Source organism: Rousettus aegyptiacus, unplaced genomic scaffold, assembly GCF_014176215.1.
Source record: "Rousettus aegyptiacus isolate mRouAeg1 unplaced genomic scaffold, mRouAeg1.p scaffold_m13_p_8, whole genome shotgun sequence".
NCBI lineage: Eukaryota > Metazoa > Chordata > Mammalia > Chiroptera > Pteropodidae > Rousettus > Rousettus aegyptiacus.
The window spans coordinates 93294312-93310832 of record NW_023416311.1 but is presented as its reverse complement, the minus strand read 5'-3'; the positions used below and the strand labels follow the sequence as shown (position 1 = coordinate 93310832).

The window sequence follows — 16521 nt, the reverse complement described above, 5'->3', positions numbered from 1 at the left end:
GGGTCAAGGATGAACCAGCAGATGAACCCAGGAGTGACCCACGGTATAGGAAGGAATTCTGCGGAGTTCAGTGTCCTAGAAACGATGTGAATAACGTGTATCAGAAGGAGAAAGGGATTATTTGTGTCGAATGCTATTTATAGGTTAGCTAAGAAAAAAAAACTGAGAATTGGCTACAAATTTTATCACAGTGAAGGTCATGTGAAAAAATGGGTCATCAAATATTCCAATCTACAAAGAGGAAACTGAGGTTCAGAATTCCTAAGTGTTGGAGCCGGGACTCAAACCAAAGCATTTTAGTTCTCAATCTCTCATCCAGTACAATCCTAGATCAGAATTCAAGGTCAAATCGTGTCATCTGACTTTACAGTCAAACTCAGTTGACAGAGACCTGAAGACTTGACAGCTTTTAAAATATTTTGCGCCTGGCACTGAGGGCGAGAATATGTAGAAGACATTTCAATCCTCAAGAAGTTTAAATTTAACTGGGAAAATCAGGTTAGAAGCAGTGAAGACCAGGACATACTGAAAAATGCCGTTACAGAGTACTGACTGTGTGCTTGGAGTGGAGGCAAGAGCGCGAGAGCAAGGGGTTCTCACGATGCCTATCTCTCCTCCCTGAAACCCCCTACCCGGGCCTTCCACATTTTAGTCTCTAGTGAATGCTGCTGGGTAAGCAGAACACTCATCTGGTAGCAGAATAAAGTGCTTTAAAGCAGGTCCGTGAAAATAAACATCCTCTTAGATTGTATCCGCCCCAAAATCCATGTCCCCGTAACCAAATATTGAACAGGTTTTAATGTGGCGATAACTGCTACTTTTCGTTTCTCTTCAGTTCCCAAAATGATTAAAACCAAATGTTCCAATCACAGTATATCCACTAGGAAAACTTTTTGGTTCATTACATCCTCTTGCTCTCATATACACTATTTATCTTTTATGTTTACGTTTTTGGTCCTATTATAAGCTATCTCAACTCTGTTTCAAAGAGAAGTTGGAAGAAAACAGTATAAAAAAAATATAACTGAAATCATCTGTAGAAATTTAGATCTGATTCTCATGTGAATCTCCTGGAACATATGAGACCCCAAAGAGGTCTGTGGGCACCAGCAAAAGAAAGGGAACAGCATCGCGATCCTGGAACTTTGCCAGGCAGTTGAGAGATTTGAACCCTGAAGGATCTGCCCTTCTCCTGCTCTATTTCCAGCCTCCAGACATGGAATGAAGCCGGGACTGTCCTTACTTGACTCCACAACGGCCCCTGGGGACAACGGGCTGATTATCTCTCACCCAGGCTCTATCGTTTTTACGTCCACGCACTCCTCACCGCCCCCCATCTTGCTTCATGACTAAGTTAAGTCCAGCCGCTCCCTTTGCTCCTCGGCCCACCTCTTTCCTGGGCTCTCACCAATCCCCCATCTGCCTTTCAGTGACAGCTGTTTGCCTTAGGGAATGACGTGTTATGATAGAAAGAACACTGGCCCTTGGAGTCAATTCCTTGAAGACCTAAGTGTAAGTCTTGGCCCTGCCACTTTCTAGCATCATGACCTTGGTCTCTAAGCCTTAGTTTCCTCTCTGTTAAACAACAACGAAAAGTCAGGGGCTCATAGAACTTGTACTGCCAACTCACGGGGTAAAACGAAACTTAATAATGGGATGTAAAAGTACTTGGCTACTGGGAAGATCAAAACCAGAGATCCTTAGGCTTTAAATTGCTTTAAAATCCCTAGAGAGTTTGTATAAAGGGGAAAGAAAAATAATAAGCATTATAAATAAGGAAAATACATAGTTCGTTATAAGGTAATAAGTACAAAGGTGAAATTCAAAGCATAACAGGGGGTGCGAGGTGGCGACTTTAATTAGGGTGGTCAGAGTAAGCCTCGTGGAGAAGGTGTTATCTGAAAAAGGACTTAAAAGAAGTGACAGTCATGCAGCTTTGGGGGGAGGGGGTGCAGCAGTGATCAGGAAGAGGGAATGGGGACGCAAAGGCCCTGTGGGCAGGTGTGCACGTGCAGGCTGTGTTCAAGGGACAGCACAGAGACAGGACAGGCTGGAAGGGTGCAAGAGGAACAGAAGGGAGATGGGGCTAGACCCTCTGGACCCTGTCCCCTGCGTTGAGAACTTTGGCTTTTACTCTGACCGGAGGGCCACTGGAGAAGCGTTGTGAAGTTTTGCGTTTCGAGTGGATCATCTGGCTGTGGAGGAGAAAAGCCTGTAGCAGTGTGAAGGTAGAAGCCGAGAGTTTGGAGTCTGAGGCAATAAATACTCCAGGAGCAGACAACGTAGCCTGCAATGGGATGGTTCTGGAGAAGAAGAAAGAGCAGCTGCAAATCCAGATGAAGCTGTGCTCGCTTGCCAGCCTCTCACCTCCTGCTGTGCGAGCCAGTTCCTAATAGGCCATGGACCGGCAACCAGTCCATGGCCCAGGGGTTGGGGACCCCTGGCCTAAGGAGAAGAGCTAGTCAGCTAGTTTTTGTTAAAATAATTAAACAAGGAGGCCATTAGACTGAGCTGGCTCTGATGCTGTGGTGGCCTGTGTAAGCAAACCAAAATCTAAGCTTATGAATGCCTCAAGGTTACAAAATTGAAACCTAAGGACACCTAATCGCAAACAGCCAACTAGGCTCTAAGTTACAGCCAACCAAATAATTTCCTTTCTTTGCTTCCACACTTTCTCTGTGTAAGTCTTCCCCCTGGCTCATCTCAACAGTGCACTTACAATTTGGTGCTGCCCGATCCAAATAGATTTTTGCTCAGATAAACTCTTCTAAATTTTAATATATCTCAATTTATCTTTTAACACTCTGAAGAATGGCTATCTAGGGGCAGGCCATCAATTCAGAAGTACAAATCAGTAAGAAAGGCTCTATGACATTATTCGTGGCTGAGTCTGCTGCCTAGATGTTCACCAGTCTCATTTCCTCTTTTTGGACATACAAGACAACCTTACTTTCCAGCATTACTTGCTCTATAAATTTATGCAGTCATGACTAAGATGGCTCTTCCTGATCTGGGCCCTAAAATCTCCTAGGAGATCGTCAGCTCCTACCTTGATAGGTTTTCAGCAGCGTGCCAAGCAAAGGACTCTAACATGGCAAAGCCTCATGATGAAGGAGTGTGGATTCCTGAGCCACTACTGGAAGGGGGAGCCACCTCTTGGGGGAGAGCCATCCAGAAGAAATGCTGACCCAGACTTGGCTATGATATGAATGAGAACCAAAACTTACTGTGATTGGCCACCAAGATCTGGGAGCTATGGGTTCAAGTAGCTAGCAAGCGAATCCCAGTAGAGTTACCAGGAAAACTAGAGTGGTTTCCTCTATGCCTAACCAAGGATCCAGTTTGTAAACCTTTCCTGCCCTTCAAACTATCAGAGAGATTACTACTGAGGTCTTTAGGGATAACCCCACGAAACCTGCTGACCATCTCCTTATCTGTGTGAAGAGTCACAGCACCTCTGGACAAGCCTTCTTGGCCACGTACGAAGCACCTGAAGGAAACCAGTGGTGGCCAGGAGTCTAGTGATAGCTGTGGATGCACTGTGGGCCCACATTCTTCAGGGAGGGAAACTGGGTTGGATAAAAGTTTTATACAGGAGCCAAACTTTGATGACTTTCAGCTGACAGAGCAATAACAACCAGGGCAATGAATGCAGCAGAAGCTCCTGCCGAGAGAGAGGTTTGCATACCTAGGACTTGGGTTTCAAATGCCACACGAGAGTTAAGAAAAAAGAAGTACAAAGGTCTTAACTAATCGTTTAGAACTATTTGATCGAAACGTAGTGCTTTATAATTTTTATGTGATCAGAATTATTTTTTTGTTTCTGTAAAGAAAAATGAGATAGTTTCTAATAAATAATTTTGAAATGTATGGGTTTTACCTAACAAAATAGGAAAGAAAGCTGGACCACATGGCAAGCAATTCTTCCCCATGTGAATCTTGGCTCCACTCTGCCAAGGATGAATCACCAGCAGCATTTCATTCATGCAGGTTCTCAATTATGTAAGCTAAGGAGTGTGCTCCAAACTAGAATCAGGTTTGTTCTAGAGCAGCGGTCCCCAACCTAATTGGCACCAGGGACCAGTGCTCCTATGAGAATCTAACGCCTGATGATCTGAGGTGGAGCTGAGGTGGTGATGCTAGTCTAGCGCTGGGGAGCGAATGCAAATACAGACAAAGCTTAGCTCACTGCCCCGCTGTTCATCTCCTCCTGTGAGGCCCAGTTCCTAACGGGCCACAGACCAGTACCGGTCCATGGCCTGGGGGGTGGGGAATCCCTGTTCTAGAGGATGAGGCTTAGCCAGGTCACTTCTACAAACTGGACGTAGAAACCACCACCACACTGGAACAGATCCTTCCCTTGTCATACCTGAATGGGCTGGACAACATATTTCACTGCTGTCTGAGAGCAGTTAGAAGAGTGGTTTGTTTTTTTTTTTTAAAAAGCCCTTTTAAGGAACAAGGAAGATGAAAATACATTATATTTTTACCTGTATATTACTAAATAATTTGTTGGTGATAAGAGAGATATTTCCAAGGGAAGTCAAGAAATAAATTGGTTTTTCTACTTCTCCTCTTCTAAATGTTAATATACAATTTATGCCTCTTGATAAGCTCTACAGTAGTGTGCTCGGGGTTGGGGGGGAGATTTTCTTTTTTTAGTCATGGAACTGAAACTTTTTTAATAGCAGTTTACACAGTGGAGACAAAAGGTTCACACCTCACCTAAAAAATTTTTTTAATGGAAAAACAGTGATAACAGTACTAGCAAATTTGGAGGAGATGATACACAAAGGTTTGAGCAATCCAAAGAGGCAATTCGATTTGCAATTTATTGTTTGCAAACATATGTCAAAAATATTCCTGACGAAATGAGTACCACTGCTCGTTATTTGGTTAACTACATAATAACAAACTAAATTAATCATAATAAGCACAATTTGTAAATTTAAAAGCAAGCATAGTAGCAAATAAAAACAAAAAGCTAAGTACTGCCCTGGTGGTAAACCAGTAAGAAGCTTCCGCCCAGCAACTGCAGAACTGCGGCCATCCACGTGTTTGGATGGCCGGGGCCCTCGGCTACGTTGCCAGGTATTACAGGGCAACTGGGCTTCTTAGCAAAATACCAAGTAGAGTCCACAATAAGCTCCAGTCATACATAAAGTTTAGTTTGTGAATACTAAAATTCAATAATCCTTAATAACTCACATAATTAGTTGCCATTAAATAGCTCTCAGTCATCCATAATAATTAAAGTTTATGAAACTGTATGCATCATTCCCCTCATAAAGACCTGGCCTCCTTCACAGCCCATCAAGAGGCTGCTTGACGCTGGCAAGTGGGCCTGGAGTGGCACTTTCAGAATTAACCCAGATGAGACTCCAACCTTGACCACCAACGAGCAGGATCAGGCCTCATAGGAAGCTAAGAGCAGAGGAGGGTAAGTCTTATTTATGCTGAAGAAATGGGTAAAAAGATACAGCTATATCTTTGTGCTCATAGTTCATAAAGATTATACTTTCTAGTCAATCCACAATAACAGAACGTAAGACCAAACTGTTTCTTTCACTGAATTATTTCTTGAGTGGTGGTCAAGAGAGTTTATAGCTTAAGGAATAAGACTGAGTTCTGGAGACACATGGGAAAAGCCGATCCCCAGCTTTTCCATTTCTTAGCTGTGTGATATTAGACAAATTAGTTAACTCTTCTGGACTTTAGTTTCCACATCTGTAAAATGGTTTCTATCTAAAGAGTTACAAGGATTAAATGATATAACTCAAGGGTTGGCAAACTACAGTCCATGGGCTCACCTGTTTTTATAAATAAAGTTTTACTGGAACACAATCATCATGTCCACTCATTTATGTATTGTCTATGGCTGCGTTCATACTATAACTCTGTAATGGAGTACTGTGATAGAGACCAAATGGACTGCAAAGACTGAAATATTGACTATCTGACCCTTTATAAAAAGAATTTGCTCTCCCAGAAGAGGACAATTAAAAATGAAAACTAGACGTTCACAGCAGGTTCTCAGAACACATGGTTTCAAGGAAAAATCACTCAGACATATAACATCAAATAGCTAAAAACAGAGCTGCTTTGATTGAAGCCATGGAGAGGGCTTGGAAAAACACTATATCATACGTAATTATGTAGGTGCTCCTTAAAACCTATAGAAATTAATTGAAAACATGAAATTCAAAGTCTGAAAGCCAGATGGCTTTTTCTTTGATTCCCACATGCATTTTTATTCTCATCTATTACTCACAAAAGACACAAAAGTAATTAATAACAACAGCATAACATAACTAAATCCCTGCTATCCCTTCTGGAATAAAAGGAGACAAAGGGATTTCTCAAGTCACTCTGGCTGCATAAAATGTTTTTCTTTCCTCATATTATCTAATCTAATCTAATCCTTTCCTACAAAATGCATCACTTCGCAGAAGAAGAGATGGCAGATTTACACTTTCTTGATAACTCTTGACAGTGAACTCAGAAGGAAGCCTTGCCATCTCGGGCGGGATCTTCCCTCTGCACAGCCAGGAGGCTGCATGCCTGAAGCCCAGCCAAGCAGAGCGGTAGGAGAGGATGCAGCAGCAGAAGGCTGAGCACCCAGAAGTCTAGGAAAACATCCCCAGGCTAGCAGGATCTAGAAAATGTAACTGAAAAGCTAATTCTTCAAAGCCAGTGGTGAACAACATCAATCCCATCTTGGGGGAACGTACCTGCTATCCTTGGCAGGCTGCTAGGAACAGATGAGGCAGCTTGACGAAGTCAAGTCGCTCACAAGAACATGGTGTTTTTGTGGTGTTTGGAATACTGACTTCGGCTTCATAAGCCTAAACTGACTTCCTGTATAGGGAAACTATATACAGATCATTTCAAGATCAGATTCCTTGTGGTACGTTCTATGATACATTTACTCCCAGACCAAGTCAAGATTTAAGATGAGAATGAAGTCTTTGCAAGAAAGGAATGTTGAACAAACAAGCGAATGAACAAACAAAGGTGAAGCCTTTTCCTGCAGAGCAAGGGTCCTGAAAGGAATTCCCTAGGTCAGTGTGGCAGGCGAATGTCAAAGATGGCCCCAACCCTCTTGTAAGTGCAGCTTCTCCCAGTTTTTCAATGGAATGCTAACATAGGTGCTGCTGTGAAGGGGTTTCATCGAGCGATTAAGGTCTCAAATCAGTTGACGTTAAAATATGGAGATTATCCGAGTGGCCATGATCTAATGATGAGTCCTTTAGAAGCAGAGAGTTTTCTCTGGCCTGTTACAGGGGAAGAAGAGATCGAAGCATGAGAGGATCTGATGTGCTATTGCTGGTTTAAAGATGAAGAGGGATCCTGTGGCAAAGGATGAAGGCAGCTTCTAGAAACTGCCATTGTCCGTGGCTCACAGCCAACAAGGAAACAGGGAGTTCGGGCCTACGACCTCACCGAGCTGAGTTTAGACAGACTTTTCCCCACAGCCTGCAGATGAGATGCTGGCCAACCCAACATCTTAACTTCAGCTGTGCTACCCTCAGCAGAGAACCCAGCCACGTCGTGCCAGCGTTAGCTACACAACTGTGAGCTAATAGATGGTGCTGTTCCAAAGTCACTACGTTTGTGATAATTTGTTCCAGCAATAGAAAATTAATACCTCAGCAAATTTCCTTTTATTCCCATTACTCTTCTCTTACATCCCTTCACCCAAAGGCAAACTGCTGTTTGTGATCGATATGTATCCTTGAATTTGTATACATCCCTGAAAAAAACGATGTGTTCTTGTATTGCATATGTAGTTTAATTTACATCAATATTGTGCCATATATGCCATGCTACATTTTTTCTCAGATTTATCTTCAGATCTACCCATTTGCTATGCATAGATCTGGTGAATTCCTTCAAACTGCTGCGAAGCATTCCATAGTGTGTATCCACTACATTTTTATGTATGCATTTTTCTAAGCGGGACTTCAATTCCCTGGTACCAAAATCAGCCCTGTGATAAGCATCCCTCCTAGATGTTTCCTTGTGATCCTGTCTAAGAATTCCTCCAGGGCATGTACCAGGAGGATGGATGGGTCACGGGCTATATGAAAACTTAATTTAACTGCACGATCTGAACGCTCTCCCAATGACCACATCAGGCTACGGCCTTGACAGCATGAGGGTTCCTGTTTTATACCTCTTGCAAGATTTCACATTATCGACTTCCTAATCTTCCAGGTATAAAGTGTTACATAGTTCTTTTAATTTGCATTTCTCTGAACCAACGACTTTGAGGGTTGCTTTATATATTTATTAATCCTTTGGGTTCCTCCTTTTGTGAACTGCCTGCTCATACACTTTGCCAAGTCTTCTATCGGGTTTCTAATTTTTTTTCTTATTGTTTTCTCTAAAGTGCCTCTATCTTTTAGATACCAGACTCTTCTGGTATGTCTCAATGTGATATTTTCTGTTAACTTAGAAATACTTAATGTTATATGGTATTCATCAATGTTTTGCTTTATTATTTGTGTTTTATTGGAATCTTTGTTAAGAACTATTTCCCGCCATTAAGTTACTAAAATATTACCCAATATTTTTTTCTCCTGTTTATCTTTCACATTTTAGTCCTTAAGCCACGTAGGGTTCGGATTTGTATGAAACTCTCTAGTTTTATTTTCCTCTATACTGTTAGCCAGTTTTCTTAATACCATCTGCTCAACAGTCCACTCTGGGTAGAGATAAGATGAGAAATATGGATGTAGGTGGGCTGGGAATCCAAGGTGATCCCACCATCTTTTAAAGGAGGGCAGGAGAGAGAACAAACTGGTGAATGCCCGAAGAGAGGGGGTCGGGGGTGTGTTAAAGGGGTGAAGGGATCAAGAAGTACAAATCAGTAGTTACAAAACAGTCACATGGATATAGAGTACAGCATAGGGAATATAGTCAATATTATTGTAATATTGTTGTGGGTGCTACAGTAATCAGGATTTCTTCCTAAATTATATAAATGTCTAACCATTGTACTATATACCTGAAACTAATACAAAATTTCTGTTTGATAAAGGAGGGCATGATGCAATGACTCACGATGCTGGTGGGAAGAGGTTAAAAAAAAGGGGGGGGGCGGGTTCTGTTTCAGTAGATACTGTCCTGAACATCCTCTTTGGTCCATGTGTTATAATTACTAATCTCTCATTCATCAGCTTCTACTGGAAACCAGAGTTCCTTTCCACTTGGGGGTGGTAGTGATAGAGAAAGGGTCATGCTGACATACATCATGTAACTGGTGACGTCGGTGGCTGGCATAAATCACGCTGCTCTAGATGTGTTCCATTCCGGCACAGTCCATTCATTACAATGCAAACCTCTTTTCGTCGCGAAATTCATGAGGTCCAATGAGATCACCAAATGGCGCAGTTCATTAGGCTAGGGCCTTCCAATGATGGGAGAAGAACCCTTTAAAAGCCCCACACTCATGAGCTGCACCTCCAAAGCTGGCCCTCTCCAAACACAGGAGGGAAGACTCTGGGGCCTGCTGTCAGACTTGGTCTCAGAGACCAGGTATCCTGACCTGCCTGGTTACCAAGGCCTTGACCAGATGTGATCTTTCATTGTATACTTTAAACTCACTGTTTTATTTTAGAGCTTTGAAAGAAAGTTTTCTCTTCTCATGCAGCCAGGACCTTTCCTCCCCACCTTCCCACTTCCTGCTCTATCTGCTCTCCTCAACTTCTGATTCGGCCTGGAAGTTCAGAAGTGATTTCTCAAGAATTGCATAGAAGCAGGATCTGACCTCTGGCCTTCAGGCTGCCCCTGCCTTTTTTAACCCCCATGGGCCTTAATAATTAATTCCTCCCAGGGCCTTTCTGTTCCCTTGAACTCATTCCCTGGAAACAATTTCTCTGTACAGCTGTGAGCAGATTCCACTGAACGAAGCAACTATGGTCACCAAGTACAAAGCCTCCCTTAAAAATGGCCCTTTCCAGTCCCCCTGCACTGCCAGACAGCTCTCCAACATTCTCAAAGAATTCTACCTCTCTTCACTGAGGAATCCATTTGGCTCCAGTGAGGGAAACCCTAGACACTTCCAGGAAGGGCGGCAACCTCAAGGCTCCTCAGTGGCATTCAGAGAGCCCTTTTTCTTGGTCAGCTTATACTTCTAACTCAATAAAATGTTGGCATTCTAAACCCTGATATATGAAGGAGAGTAGGCAAGACATCCCACACTGGAAGAGAAGCCAGAGTCACTGGATATAAATCGAAATCAGGAAGAAGATGAGACAGCTGTTCCTGGCCATCCTATGGGAACGAGGCCTTGATGGATGACATGAGCAAAAAGAGCGGGGCACTTTGGGATGAAGATGAAGGATCTAGGAGAAAGGAAGACCTGAGTGAAACGGCCCAGCCAGGGCCCCTGAGAGCTACAGCACAGCTCTGATTCCCCTGGGAAGTCGGAGAGGAGTGATGGGAAGGCAGGAGTGGCAAAAAGGGGCTGGGATGCCTGCAAAGCAAAACTGATCTATGTCACACTTCGCATAAGGCCAGCTCCGCTACATGATTATATTTCTTTTCAAAAAAAGAAGATAATCAGGAAATGGTCAGCCCACCAAGAAAGTAGCTGCCTGATACAGAACAAAATAAGGTCTGGGGTCGGGGTGATTCTATCAACTTTAAAACCGTTTGTTAAAGAATTCTGCCTTTTCATTAGCTTCTGCCATTAAAAAGAAAAAAAAAAAAAAAAAAAAGCCCATACTGTAACTGTTGGCAGTTGCTGATCTGATACCTCTGGTCCCTGATTTAATTTCATTTTCAAACTGATTTCCATCATGGCTATGCTCTAAGCAGACTCTCGCCTTTGAAGTACATATCCATGCACATATACACATAATTCAGATAGGACAAAACCAGAATCAGAAGAATGAAAAAAAAAAAAAGAATTGCAATAGTAACAGAAGAAAACAACAGATATGTTCCAGAAACTCTTTTAAACATATATATTAACTCATTGCATCTGTGCCTTGTAAAATCACTACTATGAAATCTCCCTATATTGTGGCGTATAGAGATTGAATTCCTTGTCCAAGATCATACAATGAGAAGGGGATGGAACTGAGATTCCAATCCATGCACTCTGGCTCCAGAATCCATAACTAAAACCACTCTGTAAAAAGGCCTCTTAAATAATAGCGACTTATCTGCCCAGCAAAAATGAACAATGACCTTAAGTCAAGCTTTTCCGTGAAGATTCCTCACTAATTAGTCCAAAGAGCAGTCTAGCGGCTAAAGGCAAATATTTTACTTGACTTACTGCATTTTAAGTAACTAATAGCAAGAAGCACATCATTGGTTCCCATCAAAGGGTCCTGTTTCAATGTCTGCTTGGTCCTCATCCTGGATGACTTCTCACTCTCCAAGCCATATGGGAGACAGCACTCTCAAGCCAAGAGCTTGCATGCTCTGTGATTACTATACTGCTTAATTAGTGATAGAAGGATAGGTGCAAATTAAGCTGGATCTTTCATTATGTTCTTTTTATTCTGGCTACTTTTCACAATTACTATCCCACCTAGCTTCACAGGAAACAAAATATATTGCCATGGCAAATGAATAGCTCCCTAAGATGAAAATTCCAGGTGGCAGAGATAGTCATGAAAGCCCTTCCCCATGGTCAAGGCCACTGTAGGAGGCAGAAGCAGGTAGGTCCTCTCAAGTATCTCCTGACGCACAGGAAGAGTCCGGCCAGGAATGATAAAACAAGGAGACAGGAATTGACAGCATCCCTCAAGGGGAACTGGTAACATGAGAGCTCCTCCCCTTCTCAAGAATGCAGTACTTTCGTGGGTTCCAGGTTCATAACAGGTTTCAGTTCAGGTGATCACCGTTTGTGACCTGTTGCTGAAATTATCTGGAGAGGTTCAAATGGAAGAAGGGAAAACAGTATCTGCAATTTGCTTTCTAGAGGCAAAATCTAGGACTCTATGATGGGGGTTGTAAGCTGGTGGTTTTAGTAATTAAATAGAAAATGAGATCTTTTATTCATCTCTAAGCTGTGCCCTTGACTTACTGTGTGAACGTCATCAAAATCCAGAAGCTTACCCTGCCTCAGTTCCCTCATTTACACTATATGAGGTTCCTACCTGACTACATGTTTTGCAAAGGGAGTAACCCAAGAATAAACGAACACTTTCTAAAAACAAACAAACAAACAATCAAAAAACCTATGGGCCTGGGCATTGTATACCTATTCAAAATCACAATGTGAAAGCCAAAAATAATCAATGCAGTTGGAATTTTCTCAAATAGAATGGAATTTCCTTTTCTTATTTAAATTGAATTCCATTCGACTGACATGCAGGCAATGTGTTATGCATTAAAAACTTTATAACACACATAATGCGTACAGTTTCTACCACCTGGAACGGCAAATGCTCAAGAAGAAAATTTCACTCAGTATGGAGGGGTAGTAGTGTTTTGATTTAGGGACAATGATACAATATTTATTTAAAATGATGGTTTGCAAAAGAGCTGGATTTCTCCTTCTTTAAATATAACCCATACTTTGCCTCCATTTATATCAGCCTAAAAATAAAAGGCTCACTCCTTCTGACTCTCATACATGGACCCGAGAGAACCATGGGAGGCCAGACTGAAAAATTGGTCTGACATCAAAAATTGAAGGAGAAAAAGGCCACTTGCTTATTTCTCCATCCTTTGATGAACCTTTTCTTTTTTATAATTCAGTCAATATAGTCCTCTCTTATTAGCATAGATTCCAGGAACACGGAAATTAATGTGAGATGATAAAGATGAGAAACTAAACTAGGGGTGCGATGCGGAAGGAAATAAAATTTCTGTGCCAAAAATCTTATTCCGATAAATCCCAAGCGTGCCTCAGACCGCAGAGCTGTGCTCGCTTTTTCAGTCCATAAATCACCACGCGAATGGGCTTCATGGGCCTGAAGCTCAGGAAAGGTAGAATATGGGGCAAATTTAATTTTTCTCTTTAGTATTTTTATGACTGTTTCAAGTATTCTACAATAATATTTGTTACTTTTATATTTAGGAAAAAAAAAACAATAAAAGTTATTTTTAAAACAAGTTCTTGGCATTCTTGAGAAACAGAAAAGCTTTCCTGTAAAGCCACATACTTAACACAGAGCTAACTGCCAGGTATGTGTCAGCAAACGCCTTACTCCTCACTCAGGAATCCTCGATCGTCTATGAACTCTTGGCTTATGTTCCAGAGGGCACCGGCCCTGCCCTTCTCCATAAAACCCCACTGGAAAAGTCATAAGGGCAAAGCCCAACCACCAAGTCAGATCAATCCTCTTAACCCGCCCCCCACAACCCCACCACACACATAAAATTTACCCGAATTCCCTGGGCCATAGGAATTTAGGACAAATGTCACCATTTCCTTGGAGGATTAGGACATTGAGTTCCAATTGTGTATACACACGTGCTTCTGTTGGCCAAGAATGCTTTTTTTTGAAAATGCCTGTTTAAAAATACGTATTTAGGTCGCAAGTAAAAGGATGAGGCCTTGCTGATACTCAAGAAGATCAGACTGACTCTGGCTTACCCAATATCCTTGGAAACAGCTAAGTCCCAGGTGGCACTTACCAGGGAGATGGGAAAGAAAAAAGCAGGAAAATCACCTGATACTCTTGCAACACCTGCCACAGTATCATCGATGGAATATAAATAGGTCACTATCCTTCCAGCACTCTCCGTAACCTGTGAACGGTGCTAAACATTGTTCAAATACTACCCCTTTAATTCTTAGACCTATGAGAACTATTCTGTTTCACAAATGAGGAAACCGAGACTCAGAGAGGTTACCTGTCCAAGGCCGCACAGTTAACAGGCGGCTAAGCCAGAATCGGGGCCCGAGCCCATCTTCAGAGGCCCCATTCACAAGCTCTCAGGACCATAAGCTCCATAAAGCATACAAAGCATGTCTAGTGTGCTATATCCTAGGCGAGGTCCAAATAAGCATTCATTGAATAATAAAAGAGGACCATACAGCCTGCCCTCAAGTTAGGTTCATTTACTAAGAACCCACAGGGCCAGGTAAAGACTTGACAAACATCATTATCAGTCCTTACACTAACTTTACAAAATCAGTATTATCATCCATATATTAGAGTTGAGATAACTGAAACTTGGAGAAATCAAGCACAACACAATGTTCTCAGGATTGGAAAATACAGAAGAGTATAAAGCTTCCCCTGCCTAAACAAATTTATAATCAAGTGGAGGATTCCACCTACTTGTTGTCTGTCTGTCTGTCTGCTTGTCTGTCTGAACAGTTTACGCAGAGACCTGAGTGAGAGATGGCATGCTACAGAAGCAAAATACAAATATAAACACTTCTGGTTCTGTTTTTGTTTTCCTGAAGTCCACATCCTCACTACACTAAGCTACCACAAAGCATTCTCTCGAAGTGAGAAAGCCACGTGATGCTGAGGCTTGCAAAATCTGGAAACCGCATGGCCGCCCCAGCTGTGGTTGGTTGGGTAGAGGGAGCAGAGTGTTCACCAGTTGCAAGACGACTCCCTCAGCCTACAGGAGTGGGTGGTGCCAATCTGGAATGGCTTGAAAGCAGCCAGGCAGCCCCTCTACCTCTAGAAAATGTCCCACCCCTAAACCCTGACATTCTCCAATGCATTGGTGCCAGTCTTCTCCAAGCAACCTGTTTTAATAGGCAAATACCTAGATAGGGGTGGCAGAGTAAATTTCTGGGAGGAAAAAACAAAAGCCAGATGGGCAACCTGGGAGACTGGAAGCAAATTCATTCAACAAACCTTTACTTAATATCCACTAGATATTAAGGATGTAAGATAGAACAAGAGCAATGCGACAGGGAATCCTCTGCTCTTGGGGGAACTTCCATTCCAGTGGAGGAGTCAGACAATGGGTTTAAGGCAATGAAGGAGCAGAAATTACAGAAAGCACTAGGGAGGAAAGAAATGGAGAAATGGAATGGAGAATAAGGAAGCCAGGCTGACTTGGAGTGCTGGGCTGACTCTGACAGGAGGTGGTAAGTAAGCAAAGAATTGAAGGAACGGAGGAACCAGATGAGGAAGGAATTTCCTGGCACAAAAGAACAGCAACCAAAAACATCACAAGCAGGCCAGGGAGGCTGAAACCTGAGGATCAGTGGGTAGGATGGCAAAACCGGAGCCTGCAGAGAGAGGTCATGCCGGCCTCTGCAGCAGTCTGCATCTTATCTTGAGAACAATGGGTCACCACCGAAGGGGTTTAAGTGCACCAGACAAGACCAAATTTATGTTCTTAAAAGGTCACTCTAGTTTTCTGTGTAGAATAGATTACACAGAGGCAAGGAAAACAGGAATCGGGCCCTGTAAGAGAATGGGGTCTGGACTACAGCAAGGGAGTGGCCATGGGGAGACAGAAGGAACAGGACTATGGATGAACCTAGACGTGGTGTTCTGCAGTTCCCATTTCCACTGCATTAGGCCAACTACCTATTATAAGAAGGTCATTGTCAGAGCTCTGCTCACCGCACCCACAGAAATAAACAAATTCCTTTTGACAGTCAGCCACTTGAGTCCATGAAGAAAGTCTTGAAAAGCATTAATTTCTTGTAGGGATCTGACTTTGTAAGGCAGGGAATATCTTTGTTTCCAGCCGAATGGGACTCCTGGGCTTAGGTAAAGCGCTTCCCATTACCCTACCAGCATCTGCGGTAGCTTTCATGCTTGGTACTTCTTGGAGGGTAAGATTATTTTGAGAAAATATAAAAGAATGTGTGAAATATGATAACGCAATCAAGGAAACAAGTCGGCCACAGTGACTATCTGGACTCAATCACAGCATCATTCCAGGAGTGATTCTGACCGTCAGAACACCACTGACAATTAACTACGGAAAGAAACCTCACGTGCAGCTTTCTACTAGAGAAACAGATTTCCTATTGAGCAAGGTTTGCCTCTCAAAAAATTTACTTGTAAGAGGTTTGAAAGTCGTATGCAACGGTTAGTATAAAAACTATAATTAAGAACATTAAAATGTCACGATTAATGTTCTTAACATCTCTCACATTTTTTAACGTAAGAACTGTCATGAAAAATAACATTGCATTTTCATTACTTTCCACAACATCACCACAGAAATGCTTGCATAGAAATTCCCCCAACGCCTCATGAAGACTCACATGGGTGTCTAGACTTCCACCATGAGCAAAGACTACACAAATTTAGAAAATATGAAGCAATCTTTCAAGAGTTTAAAAGACTAAAAATAGTCAATCGATCGATCACAAGAATCATGTTAATTATATAGTTTCTTAGACCCCATCAGCCAGACTCTAAATAAGAGTCGGAAAGAGAATCTTAAAAATAGAAAATGATAGTATTAGAAGAGAAGGTGAGAAAAGTTAAATGCAACAAAAAATTGTTGAACATAAAGATATTAGAGAAGTAGAAATAACAGGGGAGAGGAGAGGGAGAGAAAGAGTGGAAAGATGGAGGAGACGGCTAGGGAGGGGACGTAGGGACAGAAGTGGGTAGAAGGGAA

The 16521-nt window shown here is 42.3% G+C and overlaps 1 protein-coding gene across 3 annotated transcripts in view; it reads right to left on the bottom strand.

Moving 5' to 3' along the window:
• ADAMTS12 (ADAM metallopeptidase with thrombospondin type 1 motif 12) overlaps positions 1-16521 on the bottom strand; it is a 258947-nt gene that overhangs the window by 215680 nt on the left and 26746 nt on the right. The window contains exon 1 of one of the 3 annotated variants that reach the window (XM_036226115.1): positions 14253-15918. The exons of the other annotated variants lie outside the window; for them this stretch is intronic. Coding sequence (XP_036082008.1) covers positions 14253-14387 — 135 coding nt within the window. The 5' untranslated portion in view covers positions 14388-15918. Of the gene's footprint in view, positions 1-14252; positions 15919-16521 lie in introns of those variants that run through there. 3 annotated transcript variants of the gene reach the window in all.